At 47.2% G+C, this 25,884-nt stretch overlaps 8 protein-coding genes across 15 annotated transcripts in view; 4 read left to right on the top strand and 4 right to left on the bottom strand.

The window, feature by feature from the left end:
- Window positions 1-11,638, top strand: part of LOC119563323 (trithorax group protein osa) — a 30,821-nt gene extending 19,183 nt beyond the window's left edge. For 2 of the 7 annotated variants that reach the window (XM_037876659.1, XM_037876660.1), the window contains exons 5-15: window positions 1,020-1,176; window positions 1,237-1,632; window positions 1,805-2,548; window positions 2,618-2,802; window positions 2,868-3,128; window positions 4,143-4,358; window positions 4,560-4,788; window positions 6,506-6,665; window positions 6,885-7,083; window positions 7,152-7,233; window positions 7,301-11,638. In XM_037876659.1, the coding sequence (XP_037732587.1) occupies window positions 1,020-1,176; window positions 1,237-1,632; window positions 1,805-2,548; window positions 2,618-2,802; window positions 2,868-3,128; window positions 4,143-4,358; window positions 4,560-4,788; window positions 6,506-6,665; window positions 6,885-7,083; window positions 7,152-7,233; window positions 7,301-10,962 (6,291 nt within the window). In that variant the 3' untranslated portion in view covers window positions 10,963-11,638. Of the gene's footprint in view, window positions 1-464; window positions 584-1,019; window positions 1,177-1,236; window positions 1,633-1,804; window positions 2,549-2,617; window positions 2,803-2,867; window positions 3,129-4,142; window positions 4,360-4,559; window positions 4,789-5,499; window positions 6,150-6,505; window positions 6,666-6,884; window positions 7,084-7,151; window positions 7,234-7,300 lie in introns of those variants that run through there. The other 5 variants (XM_037876665.1, XM_037876663.1, XM_037876661.1 and 2 more) reach the window with 5 other exon arrangements.
- A 2,012-nt stretch (window positions 11,639-13,650) lies between these two features.
- On the top strand, window positions 13,651-15,238 carry LOC119563118 (RNA transcription, translation and transport factor protein). The gene is made up of 3 exons (XM_037876363.1): window positions 13,651-13,811; window positions 13,863-14,189; window positions 14,421-15,238. Exons 1-3 carry the CDS (start codon window positions 13,751-13,753, stop codon window positions 14,774-14,776), a joined length of 744 nt encoding a protein of 247 aa, XP_037732291.1. The 5' UTR covers window positions 13,651-13,750; the 3' UTR covers window positions 14,777-15,238.
- On the bottom strand, window positions 14,226-15,704 carry LOC119563119. The gene is made up of 3 exons (XM_037876364.1): window positions 15,450-15,704; window positions 15,244-15,383; window positions 14,226-14,683 (listed from the first exon to the last, which is right to left on the bottom strand). The coding sequence occupies exons 1-2, from the start codon at window positions 15,622-15,624 to the stop codon at window positions 15,253-15,255; spliced, it is 306 nt and encodes a 101-aa protein (XP_037732292.1). The 5' UTR covers window positions 15,625-15,704; the 3' UTR covers window positions 14,226-14,683; window positions 15,244-15,252.
- Window positions 15,705-15,802: 98 nt separating this feature from the next.
- Window positions 15,803-17,041, top strand: LOC119563117 (nudC domain-containing protein 3). 2 transcript variants are annotated; one of them, XM_037876362.1, is made up of 4 exons: window positions 15,803-15,817; window positions 15,893-16,024; window positions 16,078-16,616; window positions 16,679-17,041. In XM_037876362.1, exons 2-4 carry the CDS (start codon window positions 15,924-15,926, stop codon window positions 16,963-16,965), a joined length of 927 nt encoding a protein of 308 aa, XP_037732290.1. In that variant the 5' UTR covers window positions 15,803-15,817; window positions 15,893-15,923; the 3' UTR covers window positions 16,966-17,041. The 2 variants fall into 2 exon arrangements, with proteins under 2 accessions (XP_037732290.1, XP_037732289.1); XM_037876361.1 differs by lacking the exon at window positions 15,803-15,817 and having other exon boundaries at window positions 15,877-16,024.
- Window positions 17,042-17,114: 73 nt separating this feature from the next.
- On the bottom strand, window positions 17,115-18,117 carry LOC119555250 (nurim homolog). The gene is made up of 2 exons (XM_037866545.1): window positions 17,693-18,117; window positions 17,115-17,633 (listed from the first exon to the last, which is right to left on the bottom strand). The coding sequence occupies exons 1-2, from the start codon at window positions 18,017-18,019 to the stop codon at window positions 17,199-17,201; spliced, it is 762 nt and encodes a 253-aa protein (XP_037722473.1). The 5' UTR covers window positions 18,020-18,117; the 3' UTR covers window positions 17,115-17,198.
- A 195-nt stretch (window positions 18,118-18,312) lies between these two features.
- LOC119563316 (ruvB-like helicase 1) lies at window positions 18,313-20,191 on the bottom strand. The gene is made up of 3 exons (XM_037876651.1): window positions 19,173-20,191; window positions 18,918-19,116; window positions 18,313-18,736 (listed from the first exon to the last, which is right to left on the bottom strand). Exons 1-3 carry the CDS (start codon window positions 19,987-19,989, stop codon window positions 18,382-18,384), a joined length of 1,371 nt encoding a protein of 456 aa, XP_037732579.1. The 5' UTR covers window positions 19,990-20,191; the 3' UTR covers window positions 18,313-18,381.
- Window positions 20,192-20,665: 474 nt separating this feature from the next.
- On the top strand, window positions 20,666-21,782 carry LOC119545819 (NAD-dependent protein deacetylase Sirt6). The gene has a single exon (XM_037851714.1). It carries the CDS (start codon window positions 20,685-20,687, stop codon window positions 21,660-21,662), a length of 978 nt encoding a protein of 325 aa, XP_037707642.1. The 5' UTR covers window positions 20,666-20,684; the 3' UTR covers window positions 21,663-21,782.
- Window positions 21,783-21,786: 4 nt separating this feature from the next.
- Window positions 21,787-25,812, bottom strand: LOC119545815 (glycine dehydrogenase (decarboxylating), mitochondrial). The gene is made up of 6 exons (XM_037851710.1): window positions 25,573-25,812; window positions 25,185-25,263; window positions 24,455-24,981; window positions 23,530-24,263; window positions 22,047-23,376; window positions 21,787-21,987 (listed from the first exon to the last, which is right to left on the bottom strand). Exons 1-6 carry the CDS (start codon window positions 25,747-25,749, stop codon window positions 21,877-21,879), a joined length of 2,958 nt encoding a protein of 985 aa, XP_037707638.1. The 5' UTR covers window positions 25,750-25,812; the 3' UTR covers window positions 21,787-21,876.
- Window positions 25,813-25,884: the final 72 nt, after the last annotated feature.

Below are 25,884 nucleotides of genomic sequence, written 5' to 3'. Positions count from 1 at the left end.
ACATTAGATCTAATTATTAATTATATTTAAAAGTGTAAACTTTTTCAAGTCTTGTAATTTATTTTGGCAGACCTGTGTTCAATTCCCTATGCCATTGTATCATACTTTAAAATCAGACAATTTTTATGATACGTTGCTATTATAATATGTTTTTCAGATAGTTTTTAAGCTGATAGTTGCATGGAATGTTTCAAAAGATACTTTTTCTTAGACCCCCTTTGGGGCGCCCCTGCTCCTCCTGAGCTCTCTCTCCGCTGGGGTTTTGCCATGGCCCTGTGTGTGAGTGTTTCGAATTGCTGTCGACTTAAGCTTTATGTGCACGTCTGCTGCCGCTGTTGTTGTAGCTGCCATGTGTGCCAGTGTGTGCGAGTGTGAGTGAGTGAGTGTGCGAGTGGGGCTGTTTGTGTGTAGCTTTTTCTTGATTTTCTTATAAGTTATAGGCGGCAAAAAGTTAAAGTCGTGTCGCATCGCACCGAGTTTCTGGTGCCTGCAGACTGTTTTAAGAGTTGTTATTGTTCAAGCAGCTTGGCGTTTATGAATTCGGATTCCTCCCCCCTGACCGGGTTATAATAATTGTGACGGGGTAAGTGGTGGAGCGGAGCGGCGAAGGAGTCTCGAATTCCTCGGGCAATGTCAGGAAAGGTCGCGGGACGAGCGGGGAGGAGCTGTCCCATGAATCCCCCCGAATACCGGGATCGTTTGGCAACAACATTTGACATCGGAATGGGCCCAAACACCCACCCGAAACATCTGATTGCCATGAATATGTTTACGCTGGTCTACTACGACTACCAACTCAAAATTGAATCTCAGTCATATGCTCGCGTTTATATTTCTGTATCCGTGTGCGTTGGCAGTTGCTTAATTGCGGTTGCCGCTTGGTTAATTCATAGTTGCTATCACTTTCATTTAAATAAATAAATACTACAAAAAGTGCCACCTGCCGGCCGGCATTTGGTTGGCCATTGCACTTGATTGAATGCACACTAATTCCGGTTCTCTTTCTCTTACCATTCCAGGAGCTAATTGGACAGAACAGCAACGACAGCTCCAGCGGCGGGGCGCACAGTGGCATGGGCTCCGGTCCGCCAGGCACCCCCAATCCCCAACAGGTGATGCGACCCACACCCTCGCCCACCGGCTCCTCCGGTTCGCGTTCCATGTCCCCGGCAGTCGGTGAGTATTCCATCAATTGATTCATCAAAAGACACTCCTAATTATCCGTTTCCATTGCAGCCCAAAACCATCCAATCTCGCGTCCGGCGAGCAACCAGTCGAGCAGCGGCGGACCAATGCAACAGCCGCCGGTTGGGGCGGGTGGCCCACCGCCGATGCCACCGCACCCGGGAATGCCAGGAGGTCCGCCCCAGCAGCAGCAGCAATCTCAGCAGCAACAAGCATCGAATTCGGCCTCGTCGGCGAGCAATTCGCCGCAGCAAACACCGCCACCGGCACCGCCGCCAAACCAGGGCATCAACAACATGGCCACGCCCCCACCACCACCGCAGGGTGCGGCGGGAGGAGGCTATCCAATGCCGCCGCACATGCACGGCGGCTACAAGATGGGCGGACCGGGCCAGAGTCCCGGGGCACAGGGATATCCGCCGCAGCAGCCACAGCAATATCCACCAGGTGAGATTGATCAGCTCTTCTATAGTGACTTTAAATTTCTATTACTTTTTTACTTTAATCAGCAAACATTAAAAAGAGCTTCTTTCTGTTTGCTTAGACTTATTTTAAAACCAACAAGGAGTTATAAAACTCTCGCACTTTATAACATTACTAATCATTGGCTTATTTCCAGGCAACTACCCGCCACGCCCGCAGTATCCGCCTGGCGCTTACGCCACCGGACCACCACCGCCACCCACCAGCCAAGCAGGAGCAGGTGGTGCCAACAGCATGCCCTCGGGGGCCCAGGCTGGCGGCTATCCGGGTCGAGGCATGCCCAACCACACTGGTCAATATCCGCCGTATCAGTGGGTTCCGCCTTCGCCTCAGCAAGCCGGACCCGGCGGAGCTCCCGGCGGTGCGATGGTGGGCAATCATGTGCAGGGCAAGGGCACACCGCCACCACCGGTTGTGGGCGGACCTCCGCCACCTCAGGGCAGTGGATCGCCTCGACCATTGAACTATCTGAAGCAGCATTTACAGCACAAGGGCGGCTATGGAGGAAGTCCGACACCGCCGCAAGGGCCGCAGGGCTACGGCAACGGGCCGACCGGAATGCATCCGGGCATGCCGATGGGACCACCCCACCACATGGGACCTCCGCACGGACCCACAAATATGGGTCCACCCACCAGCACGCCGCCACAGTCGCAGATGCTCCAGGGCGGCCAGCCTCAGGGGCAGGGACAGGGCGGCGGCGGAGGAGGACCGGAAAGCGGCGGCCCCGAGCATATATCGCAGGACAACGGGATCAGCTCTTCGGGACCGACGGGTGCCGCGGGAATGCATGCGGTCACCGCTGTCGTAACCACCGGGCCGGATGGAACGCCCATGGACGAAGTCAGTCAGCAGAGCACGCTCTCGAATGCATCAGCGGGTGAGTAGAGCCGGAATGTAAGCCTTAAAGAGGTACTGTACTGATTTTATTTCCTTTTTTTTTACTCAGCATCCGGCGAGGACCCACAATGCACCACACCAAAGTCGCGCAAGAATGATCCCTATAGCCAAAGTCACTTAGCCCCGCCGAGCACGTCGCCCCATCCAGTTGTGATGCACCCAGGCGGCGGTGGCCCCGGCGAGGAGTACGACATGAGTTCACCTCCCAATTGGCCACGTCCGGCTGGTAGCCCGGTAAGTTAATCTTGTCCTTAAACTAAAGCAAGTTAATGGAACGTCTATGTGTTTTGCTTACACAGCAGGTGTTCAACCATGCTCCGGTGCCGCAGGAGCCATTCCGCAGCACCATCACCACGACCAAGAAGTCGGACTCCCTGTGCAAGCTGTACGAAATGGACGACAACCCGGACCGACGCGGCTGGCTGGATAAGCTGCGGGCGTTCATGGAGGAGCGGCGCACTCCGATCACCGCCTGCCCCACCATCTCAAAACAGCCACTCGATTTATATAGGTTATATATTTATGTAAAAGAACGTGGCGGATTCGTCGAGGTATGCAAGGTGCCGTAGTAACTCCTTTTACTAACTTCTTTTTAGATTTACTACTAGCAAAACCAAACCAAATCAACCAAAACCAAACCAAAACACCACCAACGTAGTTAACACGAACCAAAACCAAACCAAATCCAAATGAAAAAAAAATATTCACCATAAATAGAATGAATATCAATATTGTGATTCGGCTACAGTAAAAAACAGAAACTAAAGTCAAGCCACAGCCACCCAGCTACTTTTGTACCAACCTTTTGCCCCAGCATCAGCCTCCGATCCATGTGTCCAAATTGTAGCTGCATCCTGAGTATAGCTTAGCTTTCCCAACAGCGGGGCAAGCTTTCCATAGGAAAAAACCAGGGCAATTGTTGTATAGCCTTGGTCTTCCCCTAGATTTGCATGCTCTAAGCCGAATCCAAGCACTACTTGGTATTATTTTCAACTTATTTTGATCTGCAATACTTAATATCTATCAGGCATGCCCTCAAATTAATTATTCCACAAAGGGGTATACCCCATTTCTTTTCGGTTTTTAATACTTTGATAGAGTTTCAATCGGTAGACAATGCCTGAATTCCAAGCTAGACTTAGGATAATGGAGATTTTTAATACTGATTGCTCTCATTTTACTCGGCTTGCTGTTTGTTTTTGACCTTTTTTTTTTATTTGCATCTGCATTTTTAAATCATTTCTAATTTTACTTATTGAGGCTGATTTATTTCAATAAGAAATTATGATACAAATTTCTGATTTATTATTTTATTGATTGGTTTTAATTGGAACTCTGTATGGAGCGTGTGCTACTCCTTAACCTTTAGTAGTTTCCCTCATCCCATCCTCATTTTTCTTAGTTGTTTACGTAGTTTATCGTATCCTACCACTTGCTAAATGCATCCCACACAAAATCTGTTTGTGCTCGCAACCTTTTGATTCTCTTTTTTTTGATCGAGACTTGCGCCATAAACTTTGGAGTCCCTGCATTGGCTCTTAATTAAAATCACTGCGATTCTCTCGATCCATTAGGTGACCAAGAGCAAGACCTGGAAGGACATTGCCGGACTTTTGGGCATCGGTGCGAGTAGCAGTGCGGCCTACACGCTGCGCAAGCACTACACCAAGAACCTACTGACCTTCGAGTGCCACTTTGACCGCGGTGACATCGATCCCCTGCCCATCATCCAGCAGGTGGAGGCGGGCAGCAAGAAGAAGACGGCCAAGGCTGCCTCGGTTCCTTCGCCAGGTAAGTGTTTAGCCCTGATTTCGTGTAACACCCGATGCTTAATTTAAATTTTCTTTTCGTTTTTTTTTCGATGCGTTTTTGATTTGCTCGCCCCGCTTTCCTGTCGACAATTTTTTTCACCACTTTCTCCTCGTCTGATCTCCCAATCTCAAAAACCACAACGAAAAAAAAAACAACTTGCATACAATTTGCAACCAATCGGTGGTGGACATTTGGATGCTGGAACTACGAACTCCACAGGCTCCTCGAACTCCCAGGACTCGTTCCCTGCCCCGCCAGGCTCGGCTCCAAACGCGGCGATCGATGGCTATCCCGGCTATCCGGGTGGCAGTCCCTACCCGGGAGCCACCGGACCGCAGCCGGATTATGCGGCCACGGGCCAAATGCAGCGTCCGCCTTCCCAGAACAACCCGCAGACTCCTCATCCCGGTAAGAACCCATTTAACTTGTTCTTTTATATATAAATTATTTATAGGAGTGACTTTAGAGCGGTTAAATTTGATTAAAACATTGTACAAATCGCTTGCCAGTTAATGTAAAATGTTATTAACTTCTTATTATACCCATTTTTTAATTTAAAACATGATTTAAACAAACTAACTCATAAATATAAAATAAATATAATAAAACTAGAGCTTGTCGACTTGTACATGTTTTAATAGTTTGAACTGATCTTGTCACTCTAAAACATAATACTTTATGTTTATTTTGTGGTAACCATTTTATGTTCTGGTATCTTTGTTTTCGATTACTGCTAAATTGTTATCTGATAGATGATATGCTTCTTCTCGAACCTATTTCGCAAACCTATTCTGTACATATATATACGTGTATTTAAGTATACCACTTTAAGTGTTTACGTTGATCAATAATTATTAATTTGATGTGTGTATTTTGTTTATTCATTTTTATGTTTTTGTAACGTTTGTGTGGGCGCACTACTAAAATATATAACTCCACAACCACCACCACCACCACCACCAACTACCACCAACCACCATCACAACAACGATGCTTCCATGTATCTCCACCACCAAAAAACAACAACAACCAAACAATTCATTTGTGTGTGATTCATTGACTCATTCATTTCGATTCATCCAAACCAAATCATCCAAATCGCCGCTTGCCGCCCCTCAGGCGCCGCCGCAGCCGCTGTTGCCGCCGGCGATAATATAAGCGTGAGCAATCCCTTCGAGGATCCCATTGCTGCCGCTGGCCCGGGTTCGGGAGCCGGTCCTGGCCCAGGTCCAGGTGCAGGTCCAGGTGCTGGTCCCGGTGGTGCTGGAGCTGTTGCTGCTGTAGGCGGTGGCCCACAGCCACATCCGCCGCCCCCACATTCACCGCACACCGCAGCCCAACAGGCGGCAGCAGCCCAACAGCAACAACAGCAGCATCCACAGCATCAGCATCCTGGCCTGCCGGTGGGACCACCGCCGCCGGCACAGCAGCAACAGCAGCAGCAGCAGGGGCAGCAGCCCCAACCGCCAGTGGGCGGTGGGCCACCACCAGCACCACAGCAACATGGGCCTGGTCAGGTGCCGCCGTCGCCTCAACAGCATGTGCGCCCAGCCGCCGGAGCACCTTACCCGCCGGGTGGCTCCGGCTACCCAACGCCTGTGTCTAGAACGCCAGGTATACTCATGTTTTATTTTGCTCCCTCATCTCTTCTTTTTTATCCTATTTTCACATACTTTCCTTCATGTGCCATCGTTTTTTGTTCGTCTTACTGTTGCTTTACTCTTAAGATACGTTTGGCTATTGATCCTAACTAGTTGGTAATGATTGCATGGCTGGTGTACTGCATTTAAAACTTGTAATCTCAAATACTATATTGTGATACTTTAAATATTAAGCTCTCGTTTCAGTTTCTTTATTACTCACATTTTTCAAGCTTTTTTTTTAAATCCAAAATTTGCTTATGTGCAACCCTAATTTCTATCAAAATTACTTTATTTTAGCTTAGATCTAGACATTTCAAATTTGTTTGCATTTTATTTTAGCAACTTCTTAGTTTCAGACGGATGTTTCAGACTTTAAAGACCGTCGTTTCGTAATCGTTTTTATATTTCTGTTACGCAAGCAGTACTCCGTTTTCGTGGAATCGTTCTTATCATTATGCTTTCTTTATGAATCACTCTTCCAGGCTCACCGTATCCATCACAGCCCGGGGCATACGGGCAGTACGGCTCGGGCGATCAGTACAACGCCACTGGGCCACCCGGCCAGCCATTCGGACAGGGTCCAGGACAATATCCGCCGCAGAACCGAAACATGTACCCTCCCTATGGACCGGAGGGGGAAGCGTGAGTGCACCCCAATTAACCCACACCAGACCCCACACACAACGACATCATATCAAATCCACCACATCCAGACCAGATCCCCATGCACACTCACCACTCACTCTGTACTGTAGCTGCCCGATATAAACTCACTGGATTGAGCTTTCGAGTTGTGATTTATTACTAAAAAAGGCTTACTAACTTTTGCTTTTTCTTTTTTCTTTTTAATCCTTTTTGCAGTCCTCCAACTGGTGCCAATCAGTACGGCCCCTACGGCAGCCGGCCCTACAGTCAGCCTCCGCCAGGTGGTCCTCAGCCGCCGGCGCAGACGGTTGCAGGCGGACCCCCGGCCGGCGGAGCTCCTGGAGCACCACCCAGCAGCGCCTATCCTACGGGCAGGCCCACCCAGCAGGACTACTATCAACCACCACCAGATCAAGTAAGAATCTTTAAAAGCTAATCTTGGTTTGAATTTTATTAATGGTATATGTGTTTGCTTTTTCGCAGAGTCCACAGCCACGAAGGCATCCCGATTTCATCAAAGACTCGCAGCCCTATCCAGGCTACAATGCTAGGCCTCAAATATACGGTAAGTCATATAATAGATTACAGTGCATAGAGCGAATAGTAATAAAGTTGCTTTCTCTTTGAACCAGGTGCTTGGCAAGGCGGCACGCAGCAGTATCGGCCACAATACCCAACTTCGCCTGCTCCGCAAAGCTGGGGAGGTGCTCCACCACGCGGTGCTGCGCCTCCGCAAGGCGCACCGCATGGGCCGCCCATCCAGCAGCCAGCGGGAGTGGCCCAGTGGGATCAGCACCGCTACCCGCCGCAGCAAGGTCCTCCGCCACCACCCCAGCAGCAGCAGCAGCCTCAACAGCAACAGCAGCAGCCGCCGTATCAGCAGGTGGCTGGGCCTCCTGGACAGCAGCCGCCTCAGGCGCCGCCACAGTGGGCACAGATGAATGCCGGTCAAGCGGCGCAGCCAGGAATAGCACCACCCGGCTCCCCACTGCGTCCACCCTCCGGACCAGGTCAGCCGCAGAGGATGCCCGGAATGCCGCCACAGCAGCCACAATCGCAACAACCGGGCGGAGTACAACAACCACCGCCGCAACAGGCTACCCATGGCGGCGTTCCATCGCCAGGATTGCCCCAAGTGGGACCCGGAGGAATGGTCAAGCCACCGTACGCCATGCCACCGCCACCATCACAGGGTGTGGGTCAGCAGGTGCCACCCAGCGGTATGATGGCCCAAAAGCAACCGCCGATGCCGGGCCAAGTGATGCAGCAACAGCCTCTACAGCAGCAGCCTCCGCCGCATCAACACCCCCATCCTCATCAGCATCCACAGCACCAGCATCCGCATCAGATTCCGCCCAATCAGACTGCACCCGGCGGTGGATACGGACCTCCAGGAATGCCTGGAGGCGGAGCGCAGCTAGTGAAGAAGGAGCTGATCTTCCCGCACGATAGCGTGGAGTCCACCACACCGGTGTTATACCGGAGAAAGCGGCTTACGAAGGCAGACGTGTGCCCGGTGGATCCATGGCGGATATTTATGGCCATGCGATCCGGTCTGCTGACCGAATGCACCTGGGCGCTAGATGTTCTCAATGTACTACTGTTCGACGATTCTACGGTGCAGTTCTTTGGCATTTCAAACCTGCCCGGCCTGTTGACTCTGCTGCTGGAACACTTTCAGAAGAATCTCGCCGAGATGTTTGACGAACGGGAAAACGAGGAACCATCCTCGCTGCTGGCGGAGGAGGCGGTGGACGACGATGCGGACAGCGGCACTGTGATGTGTGAAAAGCTACGAAGCAGCGGGCGGCAGTCGCGATGTGTTCGCAGCATTAGCAGTTACAACCGCAGACGGCACTACGAGAACATGGATCGCAGTGGAAAGAGCGGACCCGGTAACGGCAGTGACTCTGAAGACGCCGACGAGGGCATTGATTTGGGGCAGGTGCGAGTACAGCCCAATCCCGAGGAGCGCTCACTGCTACTCTCCTTTACGCCCAATTACACGATGGTCACGAGGAAGGGTGTGCCAGTGCGCATCCAGACCGCCGATCACGACATCTTCGTGGACGAACGCCAGAAGGCGTGGGACATAGACACTAACCGCCTGTACGAACAGCTGGAACCCGTGGGCAGCGATGCCTGGACGTACGGATTCACCGAACCAGATCCCCTCGATGGCATAATCGACGTCTTCAAGTCTGAGATTGTAAACATTCCATTTGCACGCTACGTCCGCTCTGAAAAGAAAGCGAAAACGCGGACGGAAGTGGCGACAACGGCCCGAAAGCCGGATATAAAGCAGGAGGAAAACTGTTCGGAGGAACAGGCGTTCAACAAGAAGAGGCGACTGGTCAGCGGCGGCAGCAGCAGCAGTGGACCTCATGCTGAGGGCAAGAAGTCAAAGCTGGCGAGTGAGGAATTCGCCCAACCAATTGCGGAAGTCAAAAAGGAGCCTGGAACGGCTGACAGCGATTGTCGCCCTGTTGACATGGATATCGAAGCACCCCAGCAACGTTTGACCAATGGCGTGGCACCCTGCTCCTCGAATCCCGACACCTTTGATCCCCGGACGACAGCCAAAGATGTGGCGCGTGTGCTGCAGCGGAGGCGTGACTCCAGCTTTGAGGATGAGTGCTACACACGCGACGAGGCGTCCCTGCACCTGGTCAACGAGAGTCAAGACTCATTGGCGCGCCGCTGCATCGCCCTCTCCAACATCTTCCGCAACCTGACGTTCGTACCCGGCAACGAGACGGTGCTGGCCAAGTCCACCAGGTTCTTGGCGGTGCTTGGACGACTGCTCCTACTAAACCACGAGCACCTGCGTCGCACGCCCAAGACACGAAACTACGATCGCGAGGAGGACACGGACTTCAGTGACTCGTGCAGCTCGCTGCAAGGAGAGCGTGAATGGTGGTGGGACTACTTGATCACCATTCGGGAGAATATGCTGGTCGCCATGGCCAACATTGCCGGTCATTTGGAGTTGTCGCGCTACGATGAGCTCATCGCCCGCCCCCTGATTGACGGTCTGCTGCACTGGGCTGTATGTCCGAGTGCCCATGGCCAGGATCCGTTCCCGTCGTGTGGACCCAACACGGCGCTCTCTCCGCAGCGCCTGGCGCTCGAGGCGCTCTGCAAGCTGTGCGTAACGGATGCCAACGTGGATCTGGTGATTGCTACTCCCCCATTCTCGCGGCTCGAGAAGCTGTGCGCCGTTCTCACCCGACATCTGTGCCGTAACGAGGATCAGGTGCTGCGAGAGTTCTCCGTAAATCTGCTGCACTACCTTGCCGCCGCCGACAGCGCCATGGCTCGCACTGTGGCGCTCCAATCGCCGTGCATCTCCTATCTGGTTGCCTTCATCGAACAGGCTGAGCAAACGGCGCTGGGCGTGGCGAACCAGCATGGCATCAACTACCTGCGCGAGAATCCAGACTCGATGGGCACCAGCCTGGACATGCTGCGGCGAGCAGCTGGAACCCTGCTCCATCTGGCCAAGCACCCGGACAACCGGTCCCTGTTTATGCAGCAGGAACAGCGGTTGCTCGGTCTGGTCATGTCGCACATCTTGGATCAGCAGGTGGCTTTGATTATTTCGCGGGTACTCTACCAAGTGTCGCGAGGAACAGGACCCATACACTCCGTGGAGTTCCGACTTCTGCAGCAGCGGCAACAACAACAGTTGCGTCCTGGAGCAGCGGAGAAGCTAGCTGCCAGTGCAGGAGGAGGAGCAGCAGCAGCAGTCAAGGCGGAGTCTGCGTCGACGGAAACGAATTCCACTGAAGCAAAGCCTGCAGCATCAACAGTCACAACAGCAGTGGTGAATGATGAGAATAGCAACAGCAGCCAGCAGTTGCCGCCGGCAGCGACGTTCAACGACGTGAGCAACAGCAGCACCAATAGCAACAGCTGCGGCACGGCCAGCAGCAACCAGACGAACAACAGCACCACCAACAGCAGCCACAGCAGCAGTGCAATCAGCAGCCAATCGACGCTCACAGTGGCAGCCACATCGTCCGGAGCATCGGGAGCAACATCCGCGGCAGCAGCAGCAGCAGCAATGGTCAGCGATCAGCAGCAGCAGGTGAGCAAGGTGGCTGCAGCGGCGGCCGCAGCTGCGGCTCTGAGCAACGCCAGTGCAGCGGCAGCAGCAGCTGCTGCGGCGGCTGCAGCGGCTTCCGTTGCACCACCCTCGTCGTCGTCGTCGAATGTGTCCGCTGGAGCGGCGGTGGCACAGCCAGCGGCACCGCCGCCAACCAATGCAGGAACAACGACAGCCGTTGCGTAGTATACGACAATGATGCCAGCGTCCTACTACTGGCCACGAACCCCCCGAGGGGCAGTCGACTAAGCTGGAGTTGGAAATGGATGTAGAGGAGCAGCGGGCCCGGAAGCAACTCCGAGGTGCAAGATGATGATCGGGGAGGTGATCCCTGGAGTCAGTGTAGAGAAGGCATGTAAATTTACTTAAATGGCGCCTGGGAGAGGGAGTCCTTGGAGCACAAGGATACGTAAACGGGAACTCAGCAGCAGCAGGAATGTCTCTGCGATGGATTTGGCTCACCTATATCCATCACTGTAACAGTCAATACAATAACAACTGTATATTTTTTCACTCAAATCTAAAAATAGTAAATATGATAACTAAACCCTAAGCGTTAAGCAATTGCAGCAGCAAAATAATGATAATACGAAATGAAAACTGTTGTTTAGGGCGAAAGCTAGAACAGAACAACGGAGAGATCCTATCGGGGATTATTATTGAGACGACGAACATGATGCGGAAGTTATAACGATGGGAAGATCGAAATTCAAGCACACAGCATACTTATTGTATTAAATTTAATAAAAAGCGACGGAGGGACGAGAAAGGAGGAATAACTAACACATACATATGCATACGCACGCTATGGTTTATCGTATATTAAATATATATATAAATAAATGCATAAATTAACATTAAATTACATGAGAATGAATTGTGTATGTAAAAGGGATGAATGCATACATACGTACATCTAGACATTGATATAAATATATAGAGAATAGTTTTTAAATTCTACCACTTACTAATACCTACATATTACCACAATGTGCAGCATTGGAACTCATAAACTGAACAAACTGAACAGCAGAAAGCATACGGAAATATCTAAAACCCAAGCCCCATATAGTATGACCTATTGTACTGCAGTTTAATGGATTTTATGTGGACTAGGGCAACGCAGAAGAATTAACGATAGGAGATGATGATGATGATTAAAACAATTGTACATACTTAACTATTATGTAAATTTCACTGTATTTTTGTTTTTTACGCAATGTTAGAAGGCACATGTAAGTGGCAGCACTGCATTTCGTATTATGTTTGTGTGTATGTTGTGTGGATGGTCTGCGAAAATTCCAATTTCTTAGTTTTAATCGCATAACTCGGCGGCGAAGTAAAACGAAACAAGCATACAAATGAAAAATTTAAATTAAAATCAAATTAGGTGATATAAATATATAAATACGCATAACATATACATACATACTGAACATAACAAATTGATAAATTGAACAACCTAATGCTGTAATTTTATGTTAACTGTATTATTTGCTGGAAGTGCTGCTGCTTCATTTTATTTTATATCGAACTTACTTAAGGCCTAAATGACAAGATAAATAATTAGGTTTTTATCTTAATCTTAATTTAAAATATTAAATAAATAAAACCAAGAAAACAAACAAAAGAAAACACAACCATAAAATGCTATAAAACACAAAGCGAAGCAAATCGAACTAAAGCTGTAGAGAAGCACGCAAATACGACTAATAACGAACACACCCACACCCAAAAAGCTTGGCGTTAGGAAACCAATAAACCATAAAAACAAAACCATATATGGGTGGGTGCACCAATTTGTATACTAAACTTTCTCACATATAATTAACGTGCTACATAAGAGAGAACGAAAACGAACTGTCTGGTCTCCAGATTTGTAGCTTCTAGTTCTGGTAATCCTCTTGTATTCCGGGGCGATTGTCTAGAGGATCCAGAGGAACTACAAGACACTGAGGGATAATAGAAAAGTGCTGCTGTTGATACGTGTATTCGTGTAGTTGTTTGCAAACAAATATTATAACTCAGCATCTCGATATATAACGTGTAGTTATTAGTCTATAATTTGCTAGGATGTAAATGTATGTCCCTCAAACTTAATTTAATTATTTAATTAATATACATACATATATGATATACAATACAGACTTTGTCTTTGTCGTTTCTAATCGCGAGTGGATGGTGGAAAAGTGGTTGCAGTTTTACTTATAAATTGTGGTCATCGGAAAAGCTGGATGGGATGGGACAAGATGATCCTAGAATGGAATGAAGATAAATGCGAGTGCCGGGAAATGGAGGACTAAATGTTGATACTTTTTACTGGGTGGACATCAAAGATGCAGCCAACAATGAAAAACATGTAGACACTGGAAAAAGCTTTGTACCACTAATCCTGCATTAGTTAAAAACAAAAACAATATGATATTGTCAGTCGTGAAAGGCAATTTAAAAATTTTTTTAATTATTTAAAATTAAAACACTGTGCCTACAAAATAAATTACTGTATGCTCGTCAGTTGTAAAAGATATCCAAATTCTATTAAATTAAGTTGAAGTATTTAATGTTTGCGAATGTTTCCAATTAAGTTAAATAATTTAAGCCTCTAATTACCTAACGTATAAAAATATTTTTCCGGTTTCTCTATAAAGCCTAAAATTAGGTGAAACATTAAAGTTTTCAGCCAAATTTTATTCAACAAACCCTTATATGGATTGTACTACAAATCCTCGTTACTAGCTTTTCAATTTAAATTCGATGCCCTTTGAAAAATAGCTAGATTATTAACGAGGTGGCAGTCCGATAGTTTTATTTTTAACGGTCCCATCACTAGAGTATATCGATTTATTAGCGTGACCACTGGGAATGTATACCGCGGTCATACTGAAGAAGAAGAAGAAGAAGCATTACCGGCTGTGAGAATTTTTAATAAGCGAATCGTATCGATTTTTGTATTAAAAGCGGCTGAAAGGAGACCATGCTGAAGCTGAAACTGGAGGCCCTGGGTCATCCCACGCCCGGCGATGTGGCGCTGAGCAGTAAGCAATGTCCTTGATGCTAGGAATGCGATCATCAGTTGGTGATTTCAGGTCGCAAGGAATTCGCCAGCACAATCCTCTGGGTGGAGGACCAGAAAATCCGGTTGTACACCATTGAGGATCGCGAAAAGCTGCGCAACATCGACAATCCCACGCTGTGGGAGGAGGGCTACATGAAGTACTGTGCGGATCTGAACATGCCGCCTTTGGAGTCCCAACAGGAGCAGCTGGCCTGGATCCTCAGTCACGCCGTCCGTCTGGAGTTCCTGGATGATCCCGGACAGTTTGCCTCGATCAACAGCAAACAGGGTCCACCCCAAAGCAATGGCAAGCAGGCCCACCAAAAGGTCCAATCCATTTTCGATGGAAAGATTAATGGTAAGTATGATTTTTGTGTTTCACCATTAAGAAAAATTTAAGGGTTTCCATAGTTCTTAATTTATTTCATGGTGTTTCGACATTTCTGTAATTTAACTTAATTAGAAACGTTAAAATGTCATGCACAAAATGGTTAATTCTATGCATTTACTCTTAAATTTAACACAAAAATCCAATTTAGTTAGTAAGGGTACAAAATGTAAACCGTATTAATCTCAATTTTATCAACAGTTCAGGAAAAAGCGTTTGTGGATGCAGTGCGTCTGCTGGCCAGCAAACTGAACGTGCCGCACCACCCGAACCACCTGCTGCAGCTGGAGGCGGTTGCCCGGGTGGTGCACGAACGCCTCTCGCCCGCCGCCAAGGGTCGGAAGCCGATTGTGGGCACACCCTTTCCCTTTGACAAGGGAAACGATGTGGTCTCCTCCAACGATCCTTCCCTGGATCTGCCAATGCGGATCCTGCGCCTTCTCCAGATCCAGAGCCTTCGCCAGCTGCAAACACACATCAACGAGACAATTGTGGCGGTGCAAAACATCACGGCCAATCCAAGGACTGACACCAAGTTGGGCAAGGTGGGACGCTAGGGATTTGAAAGTACGGGAAGGCAATCGACAAGATTATAGAGGCCTATATATATTCATTTGTAAATTTAAAGCTCCTCGTTAAAGTAAAATGATCAAAAATTGCCTAGCATAAAAAATATCTTATAGCCAAGTAACAACGTATTGTAAAAATCATGAGATCAACAAGAGCCGAGCAAACAACTACGATCTAAGAATATTGTAGAGAAGAAATATACGGCCTCTATAACTTATGGATTACTTTCCCCGATTTATAGCCAGAATGCAACATAAAACTGAAAATCCCTAGACGTCCTACAATATTTGTAAACATGAACTAAAAGCCAATAGGTAACAATATATGCAGATTCTAAATATTCCAATAGCCTTTGTGGGATTTAGATGGTTTTAGAAAGGGACTTGAAAAATTGTATAGGCTTATACCCAAATGTTTATAAATTAAACGATTACGATGTAACAATTAAATGCACCTTATTAAATTAACGTCTAGCAAAGAACTGATGACCAGCGGGGTTCTTTAAAGTCTTCGTTTCCTGCTCCTTCGGTTCTTCGGCGGTTGCTTTCAGGAAATTCGCATTCCCCAGTCGGGCCACGCCCAGTAAACCAACGGCTGGGGGCGGAGGAGAAGAAAGTGATCATAAAAACCGGAATTTAGAAGGCTAAATGGATGGCTAACCTGCTGCCAAGCTTTTCATGGTGTAATTCTCCAGGGGCTTGGGACGTTTCTTCGATTGTGCCAACAGATATGCACCGATTCCAAGGAGACCAATTCCACTGACCAAACGACAGGCCAGACAGTCCACCTCGTTGGAAACGTTGTCTTTGTACCAAAGAGACAACCTACCGATCATTTTTATTCTATTTTATTTATAATTTAGGAACAGATTTACAGAGCTATCGATAAATTTGTTTTGACGCAGAACTGCCAACTTGCTACCAGTAAATTGGTAATTTTGAGTATATAACTAAAATAAAATGAGTTATTTTCAAAATAAATAAATATTAAATGTATTCACAACATTTAAAGCATACAAAGAAATGAGGGTATTGCACTTTTTAAATTTGCGTTATCGATAGATGGACAAAACAGCTGATTTTTTGAAACCGGCTTTATTTCAGTTTTATTTACTAGGTATTTATTTCCTTAAAAATGGACTTCCAAAGGAACGATGCCATGCTAATGGAGATTCTCCAGGATCGCAAGACAATTACAGGATTCCTGGACTCAATATTCGGCTTCCTGCGGCGCAAGTAAACATTTTGACCTTAATCTATAACCAAATGTTAATTTTCTTTTTATTCAGCACTGATTTTTATCACACAAAACGCGATGAATCTGATAAAATAGGCTTCCCCAAGGGCATAAGGGATCAGATTCTATATGGTGCTATGCAGCGCTACGATCCGGATTGCTTGCTCCAAACGATGACCGCCGATGGAGGAGCATTAGGAGATGATGGGGAAACTGCTCCGCCCGCCATTGAAGAAGTGGTCCTGGAGAGTGAAGATCTATACCAAAAGGAAGATAACAGACCCAAGAAAAGTCTCACATCACAAAAATCTAATGAGAGGACCACGTTTTTGCCTAGTGACTACAAAAACGGAGCTGTTTTTGAAAGTCATTGCTGGTCACAGACTCTCAAAGATCTGGACATGCATATCCAGTTACCCAAGGATCTTCAAGCAGCGAAAAAACTCAACATCTCAATTAAGGCCCAGCACATAAAAGTGAGCAGCAAACAGAGTCCAGAGGTCATAATCCTCGAGGGAAACCTGAGCCAGCGGATCAAACACAACGAAGCTGTGTGGACCATTGACCAGAACCGGTTGCTCATTAGTTGTGGTTGGTAACTGCAAAAGATCAACTCTAAAGTCATTAATTACTTACTATATGTAACGTTCCAGATAAATCTAAAGAACAGTGGTGGGAGCGTCTCTTTGAGGGTGACCCAGAAATCGATGCCAAGAAAATTGAATGCGAACGCTACATAGATGACTTACCGGAGGATACCCAGGCCACCATTGAAAAACTTAGGGTCCAGCAACTGGCAGCAGATAAGGAACAAAATGAACTCCAGACCTCCAACCCAGAACAAGCTAAAACCCTGGGTCGTTTAAGAACTGCCTGGGATGCCGAGGGTTCTCCATTTAAGGGACAACCCTTTGACCCGTCTATTGTGAGAATGAGTTAGTTTCTATAAAACATTAAAGATTTAAGACAACCTAGTGGTAAATGATAAGCTAATACATAAGCTGACATTGTTTTGAGTAAATCAACAATATAAAATAACTGAAGATTTAATTCCACCCACTTATTTTCACATTAAAACAAATAATGGGATAAAAGTGTTAGAAAACTCTTATTTAATACAAACTCGTGTCAGATTACAACTAATTCTTAGTGAGAACATTATGATGATTAAGTTTACTGAGCCTTCAGTTCGAGTTTCTTGCGCTGCAGTTGGAGCTTTTGGTAGGCCACATCCTTGCGATCCGTGGACCAGGCCAGGTACATGTAGGTGGTCAGGAGCAGGGCCATGACCAGGCGATCCACGCTCATTACATTGCTGGCGAACAGGATGACCGATAGGCCAACAAACGATGGATGCCTCACATGGGAATAGAGATTGCGGAGTTCCCCGGATTTGTAGTTAATGGGTTGTCCGTAAGCCTTCAGATCGTAGTAGGCCTGCTTGATGCCCAGTAACTCCGGAAGATCCATCACCAAACTGCCGCCAAAGATCACAACCCAACAGATACCATGGGTGATCACAAAGGTCCACCAAAGGGGAGCACTCTCGTCCACGTCGATTTGCCACAGGACAATCGACGTTGCGGGCAGCCAGTTTACGATCAAATACTGAAATATCCAAAGATATAGTTAGTTGCTATTTCAGACCAATTCGTGGGTATACAAACATGTAAACAAATTGATGACGTCAGGCTATAAATAGAACGCTCAGCCCCCGACAAACCCAAGTTGGCCAGCAGTTTCTTGACCAGGGCTGACTTGAGGAAGCTGTGCTGGAAGATGAATCCGATCAGGTAGAGGGTGTCGAACACCACGGGTCCATAGGCGGTCTCCAGGCGCGACTTGTTGTCCAGTAAATTGAAAATCCAGGTGTGAGCCTTCGAAATGGAGCGAGGGGTCGACAGGAAGAGCATCAGAAGGCCCACCACGTACAGGGAGTATGCAAATGTGGCCAGGGAGGCCAGAAGCACTATGGACTTGACAAACGAGGCCATGTTTGTCAAGAAAGTCGGTGGGAAATTTTATTTACGAGTTTAAACAAAAATTCTGTCTAAAACGTTTGGATGAGATAATCAGTGTGACCAAAGCTGGATCTCCGATAATTCAGAATGTTGCTGAAGTGTGTACACACCATGATTGGAATGAGCCCAATACATTTATCGATATTAAAAGCGCCATTTTCAAAACGCCACTTCCTTTTTATTTTGATTTAAAATAATTATTTCAATTATACTTTTTAAAACGACTAGGGTTTAGAACTATTCCAAAATAATTAAAATCACAACCGAATTGCTCATCTTTCGTTTATTGAGAAATCCGTGCAAGTGGAATAATAATTTTGTTGGAATCGAAAACCTTACATCATAAACTTATTGTTCTTCTCGGACAAGTGCTTCGAGGAGCGCTTGGCGTCAAGGAAGAGTGAGTGCACGTCTTCAATGTCATCCTTGCTGATCTGGCTGCGTCCGTTCACCTTGCACATCTGGTGGGCCGGCGTGAGGAGCTGAACGGCGTAGCGCAGCGTGGAGCTGGTCCCGATCTCGCTGAGACGAGCGAAGGCGTTCTCCTCCAGCTGCAGTCCCTCGGTCTGGGCGCGCAGCTTGATGATCTGCTCCATGTCGCCGGTGGAGTAAAGCAGAGTGCGGATGATCAGCAAACGATCGAGCAGATCCAGCGGAATGCCGTGCGGCGAGACGATGTCTGTAGTGCCACTGGAAAAAGGCATAGTAACGATGCACGTTAATTTATATGCTCAACAGACATGAATGGTGTTATGAAAAAGTAATCTAATAAAAGCATACTAATTAAATGTTGCCATAGCAACGGATATGTTTATATATCTGCAACATACATGGCCTTTCTTAACGATTAACTTAAATAAATGGGTCTTACCGGATCACACAGCGTCCGCGATTTGTGGCAAAAATAACAATTGGAGCAATGGGAGATTCCAGCGACTTGTGTAGATATGTAAAGGTCTCCAGATCAAGCATGTGTATCTCGTCGATGAAGAGCACTCCGGGAACCAGCTCGGCTATGCCCTGGTCAATATACTTGTTCACCACCTTGTTGATCTCCATGCGTAGCTTGTCTGCGTATCACAAAAACACATTAAATCCAATAAAGGTAAAACATTCCATAGCTCACCAGTAATTTCAGTTTTCTTGGGCTTCATGAGTTGGCCCATCATGGAGAGCACATCCTGGCCGCCCTGCGGACGAGCATTGGCCACATCCAGATCATGCAATGTGACATCCTGTATAACCTCCTTCTTCTTGTGGACATCGCCCTTGGGCAGCGGCACATACTCCTCGGTTTCCAGATCAAATTCGGTGGCAAAGGTGTCGCTGCGTCCCTGGCGCTTCACGGCTCCACTGTTTGCCTCAATGTAGATGACATCTCCCACCTCCACCTTCTCCTTTTGCAAGGCATCAAAGATGCTGGGATCCAGCTTCAGTTGTTTGGTTCCCTTGGCTGTCTTCAAGCCGATGACCACATTACTGATGGCCTTGCCATAGCCACCCAAGGGATTCTCGGTCTCGACGGGAGTGAGCTCGGTGACCTCGCCCTCGTACACCTCCTTGGTCTCGCGGATGCGGAGGCCAATAGAGCGCCGGAAGTTCTCCATTAGCACTTCGGTCTTCTTGATCTCGTTGCTGAAGACCTCCGAACCGACCATGGGGCAGAAGGGCACCTTGTTGCCCAGCTCCTGTGCGATGGCCAGGGCAATGGCCGTTTTGCCAGTACCAGGTGGACCAGCGAGTAGTAGGGCTCTGCCTGCCATCTTCTTGGACTTGATCAGATCCACCACAATGCCGGCCGCCTCGCGAGCTGCCTTCTGACCCACCAAACCGGCTGCACTGTGCACCGCCGCTCCGACCTCGTCCAGGCCCAATCCCTTCACGTGGCTGTGGGCAGCGATGCGCTGGGTGCGCACGGTGCTCTTGACTTCCTCGATCTTCATGGCGCCTCTGTGTCTGTGTCCTTGTTGGTGATTCTGTTATTCCGTTTCCGGTTGCAGCTGCTCTTCGCCCGAGGGAGATGTGAACTCAAGCGTTGTAACGATCAAACAAGCAATTCCTGTTGCCCTGGACGAAATTTGTTTTATTTGCCGGTAATTGGAAAACAGAAGCACACTTTGTTTCGTCAGGCGCGCGGGTTGAGTGTGACCGTGCGGGCTGAAAATCCTGACATGTGGATGTCGACTCGGTACACTGACCAACAAAATTATTATTTTTAAAAATGATCAATGTAAATTTAAAAAAACTCATTCGTTAGATCTTCTTCTTGTGCCGACTTTTTTTGTTAGCAAAAAAAAATTTTCTAAATATGAAAAATATTTTTAAAATTTTAAATAAAAGTTTCAATATAATTTTATTGCTAAATCTGCTATTAATATTTGTTATATATTAAATTTATTGCGGTTTAGCTATTTCATTTATTTTAAGCTGGTTTTATTCTTTATTGGTAAGTACTTTTTCGAGTGCATACTGTAATTTAATTTATCGCGTTTGAGGGTATTTATAGCATTTGCATTATGGTCTTATTATAAACAACAAAATCTTAATTGACTTCTTCTTCCCAACAGAAAACATAAACAAATCAATATTAAAAAGATTTAATTGAATCTTATAAATAAAATCAATATTCGGTCAAACCATGAGCTGCAATTATGCTGATGGACTATCAGCCTACGACAACAAGGGAATCCTGGGAGCGCCCGAGAGCTTCGACAGCGAGGAAGTGGTGGCCGAAAAGTGCCAGGAACTTGCTGATTTGATCAAGAAATCCGGACACGTTGTCTTGCACACGGGAGCTGGCATTAGTACGTCTGCAGGTATACCGGATTTCCGAGGACCCAAGGGCGTTTGGACCCTGGAGGAGAAGGGCGAGAAGCCGGACTTTAACGTCTCCTTCGACGAAGCCAGGCCGACCAAAACCCACATGGCCATTATAGCGCTTATCGAAAGTGGCTATGTGCAGTATGTGATCTCCCAGAACATTGATGGTCTGCACCTAAAATCCGGTCTGAATAGAAAGTATCTTTCCGAATTGCACGGCAATATTTACATTGAACAATGTAAGAAATGCAGACGCCAATTTGTGAGTTCATCTGCTGTGGAAACAGTGGGTCAAAAATCCCTGGACCGCCCCTGTAAATCTTCTATGGATAGTAAGGGTCGCAGCTGCCGATCGGGAATCCTATACGATAACGTTCTGGATTGGGAACATGATCTTCCCGAAAACGACCTTGAGATGGGACTGATGCACTCCACCATCGCTGACTTGAATATTGCTCTTGGAACCACTTTACAAATCGTGCCCAGCGGAGATCTTCCTTTGAAAAATCTCAAACGAGGTGGTAAATTCGTAATTTGTAATCTACAGCCTACAAAACATGACAAAAAGGCGAATTTAATAATATCCAGCTATGTGGATGTGGTTTTGTCTAAGGTTTGCAAATTATTGGGAGTCGAAATACCCGAATATTCCGAATCATCCGATCCTACAAAGCAGTCTGAGACAATTGAGTGGACCATACCTGCAAATAATGTAAATACTTTGAACAAACAGTATAGGAACTATGTAAAGGATACTAAAATTGAATCTAAAGCCAAGAAAAAGAAATATACGTAATGCAGTTTATAAAAAAAATGCATTTATTTAGTTAGTATTATCGTCATTTTTATATGTAAGTTGTCTAAACCATTAAAATTATTTTAATGTTAGAAAAAAGCCAAGTTAAGTAAAACTATTAAAATAATTATTATACAAAAGGTACTTTATTTGGTTTCATTAAAAAGTAAGTGCCAACAATCGCGTGTTAGGTTTGTCTTAGATCTAAAGTGCCTTATAAATCAGGCAATATAGGCGGACAGGTGCACACTAGATGCTTGTCGCCATAGGCATCATCGATCCTGCCCACAGTGGGCCAGATCTTGGCATCTGGTTTCACAAAGATCTGTAAAAATAAGACAAATGAATTTATGCAAAATAATCTATAAAAGTGTTTAAACTTACAGCTGGGAAAGCAGCCTGCTCCCGAGTGTAGGGTCGATCCCATTTATCCGAGATGACTTGAGCTTGGGTGTGGGGAGACATTTTGAGGGGATTCACGGACTTGTCCATGCGCCCCGCCTCGATCTCGGCAATCTCCTCTCGTATGGAAATCATGGCATCGCAGAAACGATCCAACTCCTCTTTGTCCTCGGATTCGGTGGGCTCGATCATCAGGGTTCCAGCCACGGGCCAGGACATCGTGGGTGCATGGAAGCCGTAATCCATAAGTCTCTTGGCCACATCCACTGCCTCGATATTGGCCGTCTTCTTCAGATCGCGTATATCCAAAATAAACTCATGGGCCACCAGCTGCGAATTGGGTGCCTTGTAGAGGGTCTTATAATGCTGCTCCAATCGCTTGGACATGTAGTTGGCATTGAGAATGGCCACTTGGGTGGCTCTCTTCAATCCTCGACTGCCCATGAGTTTGATATAGGACCAGGATATGGGCAAGATGGCAGAGCTGCCGAAAGGAGCAGCGGAAACCACTCCAAAACTGTGCTCCTCACTGCTCAACGGACTGACTACCGGATGTCCTGGCAGGTAAGGTGCCAAATGGGCCTTCACGCCGATGGGACCCATTCCAGGACCACCTCCACCATGCGGGATGCAGAAGGTCTTGTGCAGGTTGAGGTGAGAGACATCACTGCCATAGTCTCCCGGGCGACACAAGCCCACCTGGGCATTCATGTTCGCTCCATCCAGATACACCTGACCGCCATGTTTGTGGATCAGGGTGCAAATATCCGCCACCGTTTCCTCAAAGACGCCCATTGTCGATGGGTAGGTTATCATCAGACAAGATAATTCGCTAGAATGTTCCTCCGCCTTGGCTCTCAAATGCGCCATATCAATAGAACCATTCGACAGTATCCTAATGGGTTCCACCTTCATTCCCGCCATTTGAGCGGAGGCTGGATTTGTGCCATGAGCTGAGATTGGTATCAAGCAGATATTTCGGTGACCTTCATTGCGGTGCTCGTGGTAGCTCCTAATGGCCCTCAGTCCGGCATATTCTCCCTGCGCCCCCGAGTTGGGCTGGAAGGATATCCTGTCATACCCTGTAATCTCGCAAAGATCATGCTCTAGTTCACTGAACATCTGATGGAAACCTTGGGCCTGTTCCACGGGAGCGAAGGGATGGATATCGGTGAAGTGGCGGAAGGAGCAGGGCATCATCTCGGTGGTGGCGTTGAGTTTCATGGTGCAGGATCCCAGCGGAATCATCGAGTGCACGAGAGAAATGTCCTTATTCTCAAGCTTCTTCATATAGCGCACCATGCGGGATTCGCTGAAAAAGAGGAAGGGCTTTAAAAAATTGTCTTACGGTAGATAGATAGATAGAGATACCCATCTATTAAAACTAAGTAAAAGAAGGACCTCTAAAAATTATAATATCAACTACTAGAAAAAAGCTTTTAGTTTTCTAAGAGATAAATCTCACCTATGATAGCTTTGGAAAATGGGATGCTGTAGGTACGGCGAAGTTCTCAGGAACTTGGAGTTCTCAATGGAGTTCTTAAGGACATCGCGTCGTGCCACAATTTGTTCCACCGTGGCCTCCGCCTTGAAAACCCAGAGCAGATCGTCCACATCCGCCACACTGACCGTCTCATCCAAAGCCACGCCCACGGTTCCATCCTCCAGATATCGAAGATTAATGCGTTTGTGCTCGGCACGCTCCTTAAGATCCTCCAGCGACTGATTTCCATTCAATCTAATGTTCAGCGTGTCAAAGAAGTTCTTGTTGACCACCTCGTGTCCCACTCCCTGGAGTCCTGTTTGCAGGGTCAGCGTGAAGTGGTGGATGCGATTGGCCATGGCTTTTAGGCCTTCGGGACCGTGGTAAATGGCATACATGGCCGACATGTTGGCCAGAAGAGTCTGAGCCGTGCAGATGTTACTCGTGGCCTTGTCCCTTCGGATGTGCTGCTCCCTGGTTTGCAGGGCCAAACGATAGGCATCATTACCGTCCATATCCCTGGTGACACCGATCATCCTGCCGGGCATCAAGCGCACCAGACTCTGCTTGCAGGCGAAGAATCCAGCATGGGGGCCACCATAGCCCAGAGGAACTCCCAGACGCTGGGAAGTTCCCACGGCAATATCCGCTCCAAATTCCGCAGGAGGACGAAGGAGGGTTAGGGATAGCAGATCAGTGGCCACCACCACAAGGGTCTGAAAAATACAGAAATTTGGTTTAATAACAATACATACCATATAGGTATTTTATAAGGAATATTATAGGGATATTCCAGAAATCTCCTTAAAGTTGTATGATTTATTAAAAATTTATTTCTGGGTATTTTCTAATTAACTAGATTTCTGGAATGTTCATTACGATATTTGACGAGGAGTGTTTATCTTACCCCATTTTTCTTCGCCAGAGCAGCGACATCCTCAAAGTCCTTGACATCACCATAAGTATCCGGGTACTGGAGAAGAATGCCGGCCAAGTCGCGACTGGGCAGATCGGCCTGTTCAATGGGCCCCACCACGATCTCCAGTTCCAGGGCTTCAGCTCGAGTCTTGACCACGGACAAGGTCTGCGGATGCACCCTGTTCGAGAGATAGAGCTTCTTCCGCTTGTTGTGCCTCGTGGCCAGGCACATGGCCTCGGCGGCAGCGGTTCCCTCGTCCAGAAGCGAGGCATTGGCCACATCCAGACCAGTGAGATCGGAAACCAGAGTCTGATAGTTCAGCAGCGATTCCAAGCGACCCTGGGCAATTTCCGGTTGGTATGGAGTATACTGCGTGGTCCAGCCCGGATTCTCAAACATATTCCGTATAATCGTGTGCGGCACATGGCAGTTGTGGTAACCCATTCCAATGTAGGAGCGCCACAGCTGATTCTTCAGAGATATGTCGCGGATTCGGCGGATTAGCTCGTGCTCATCTGTGGGGCCAAAGTGGAAATTTGTTGTCAGCCAGACGGAGACGAAAATCGAAGATCAAGCAGAGGCAGTCAAAACACAGATAAGTCCGAGAGACCCCGCTGAACCGGGCTTATCAGCGCCTGCGAACACGCCAGGGGGTCCATTGCCTTAGCGCCTATATTTCTAGCTATTTTGGGATTATAATGTATGTAGCGCTACTTACTCAGGGGTTTGTCCAGGTCGAGTTCCCTCTTCAGTTGAATGCTCTTGGGAACAGCTTTTTCAGTGAGTTCGGCCAGGGACTAATGGATTATAGAAGAGGGTTACTAGATATTCAACAAAACTTGGTTAAGCTAAGTTCAATGCTTAAGGTATACATTATTGGACTGGGTTTCAGAATTAATTAGAAAAACGTTATCTTTAGCTTTTGAAGAATTTTTTAATAGAAAGAAAAAATTGTAATCTCAAAGCTTAACTTTCTGATTTTTATTATAATTGAATCAAAAGTTATCTTTTGTTATATAGAAATGTTTATAACAAACGTAACATTTTATTGCCATTATAATTATAGCAATCAGAAGGCTCTGATAAAAGATTATAGATCTTCCTACCTTGTAACCCAAAGTATCCAACATGGCAACCACATCCGTCTTGCGGGGACCTATATGACGGCTGGGAAAGTCCGATTTGGTGGGGAATAGGACCTCCTCCACAGGAGTGGTGGCCAGATAGCGATGACCACATCGCAGCAGTAGGCTCTGACTGTTCCTTCCCAGAAATCGCTGCATGGTTTTAAGGAATTAACTTAGGCACGTCCACGCCACGCGGATTTCAATCACTGACTGATTTCAGGCTGGACAGATTTTTCCATTTCAGTTGATAAGGCAGGGTAATTATCATCTCAGCTTATCAGTGGCTCTCTC

The sequence above is a fragment of the Drosophila subpulchrella genome, chromosome 3R (assembly GCF_014743375.2).
Source record: "Drosophila subpulchrella strain 33 F10 #4 breed RU33 chromosome 3R, RU_Dsub_v1.1 Primary Assembly, whole genome shotgun sequence".
Lineage (NCBI taxonomy): Eukaryota > Metazoa > Arthropoda > Insecta > Diptera > Drosophilidae > Drosophila > Drosophila subpulchrella.
This window is presented reverse-complemented; position numbering and strand designations above follow the sequence as displayed.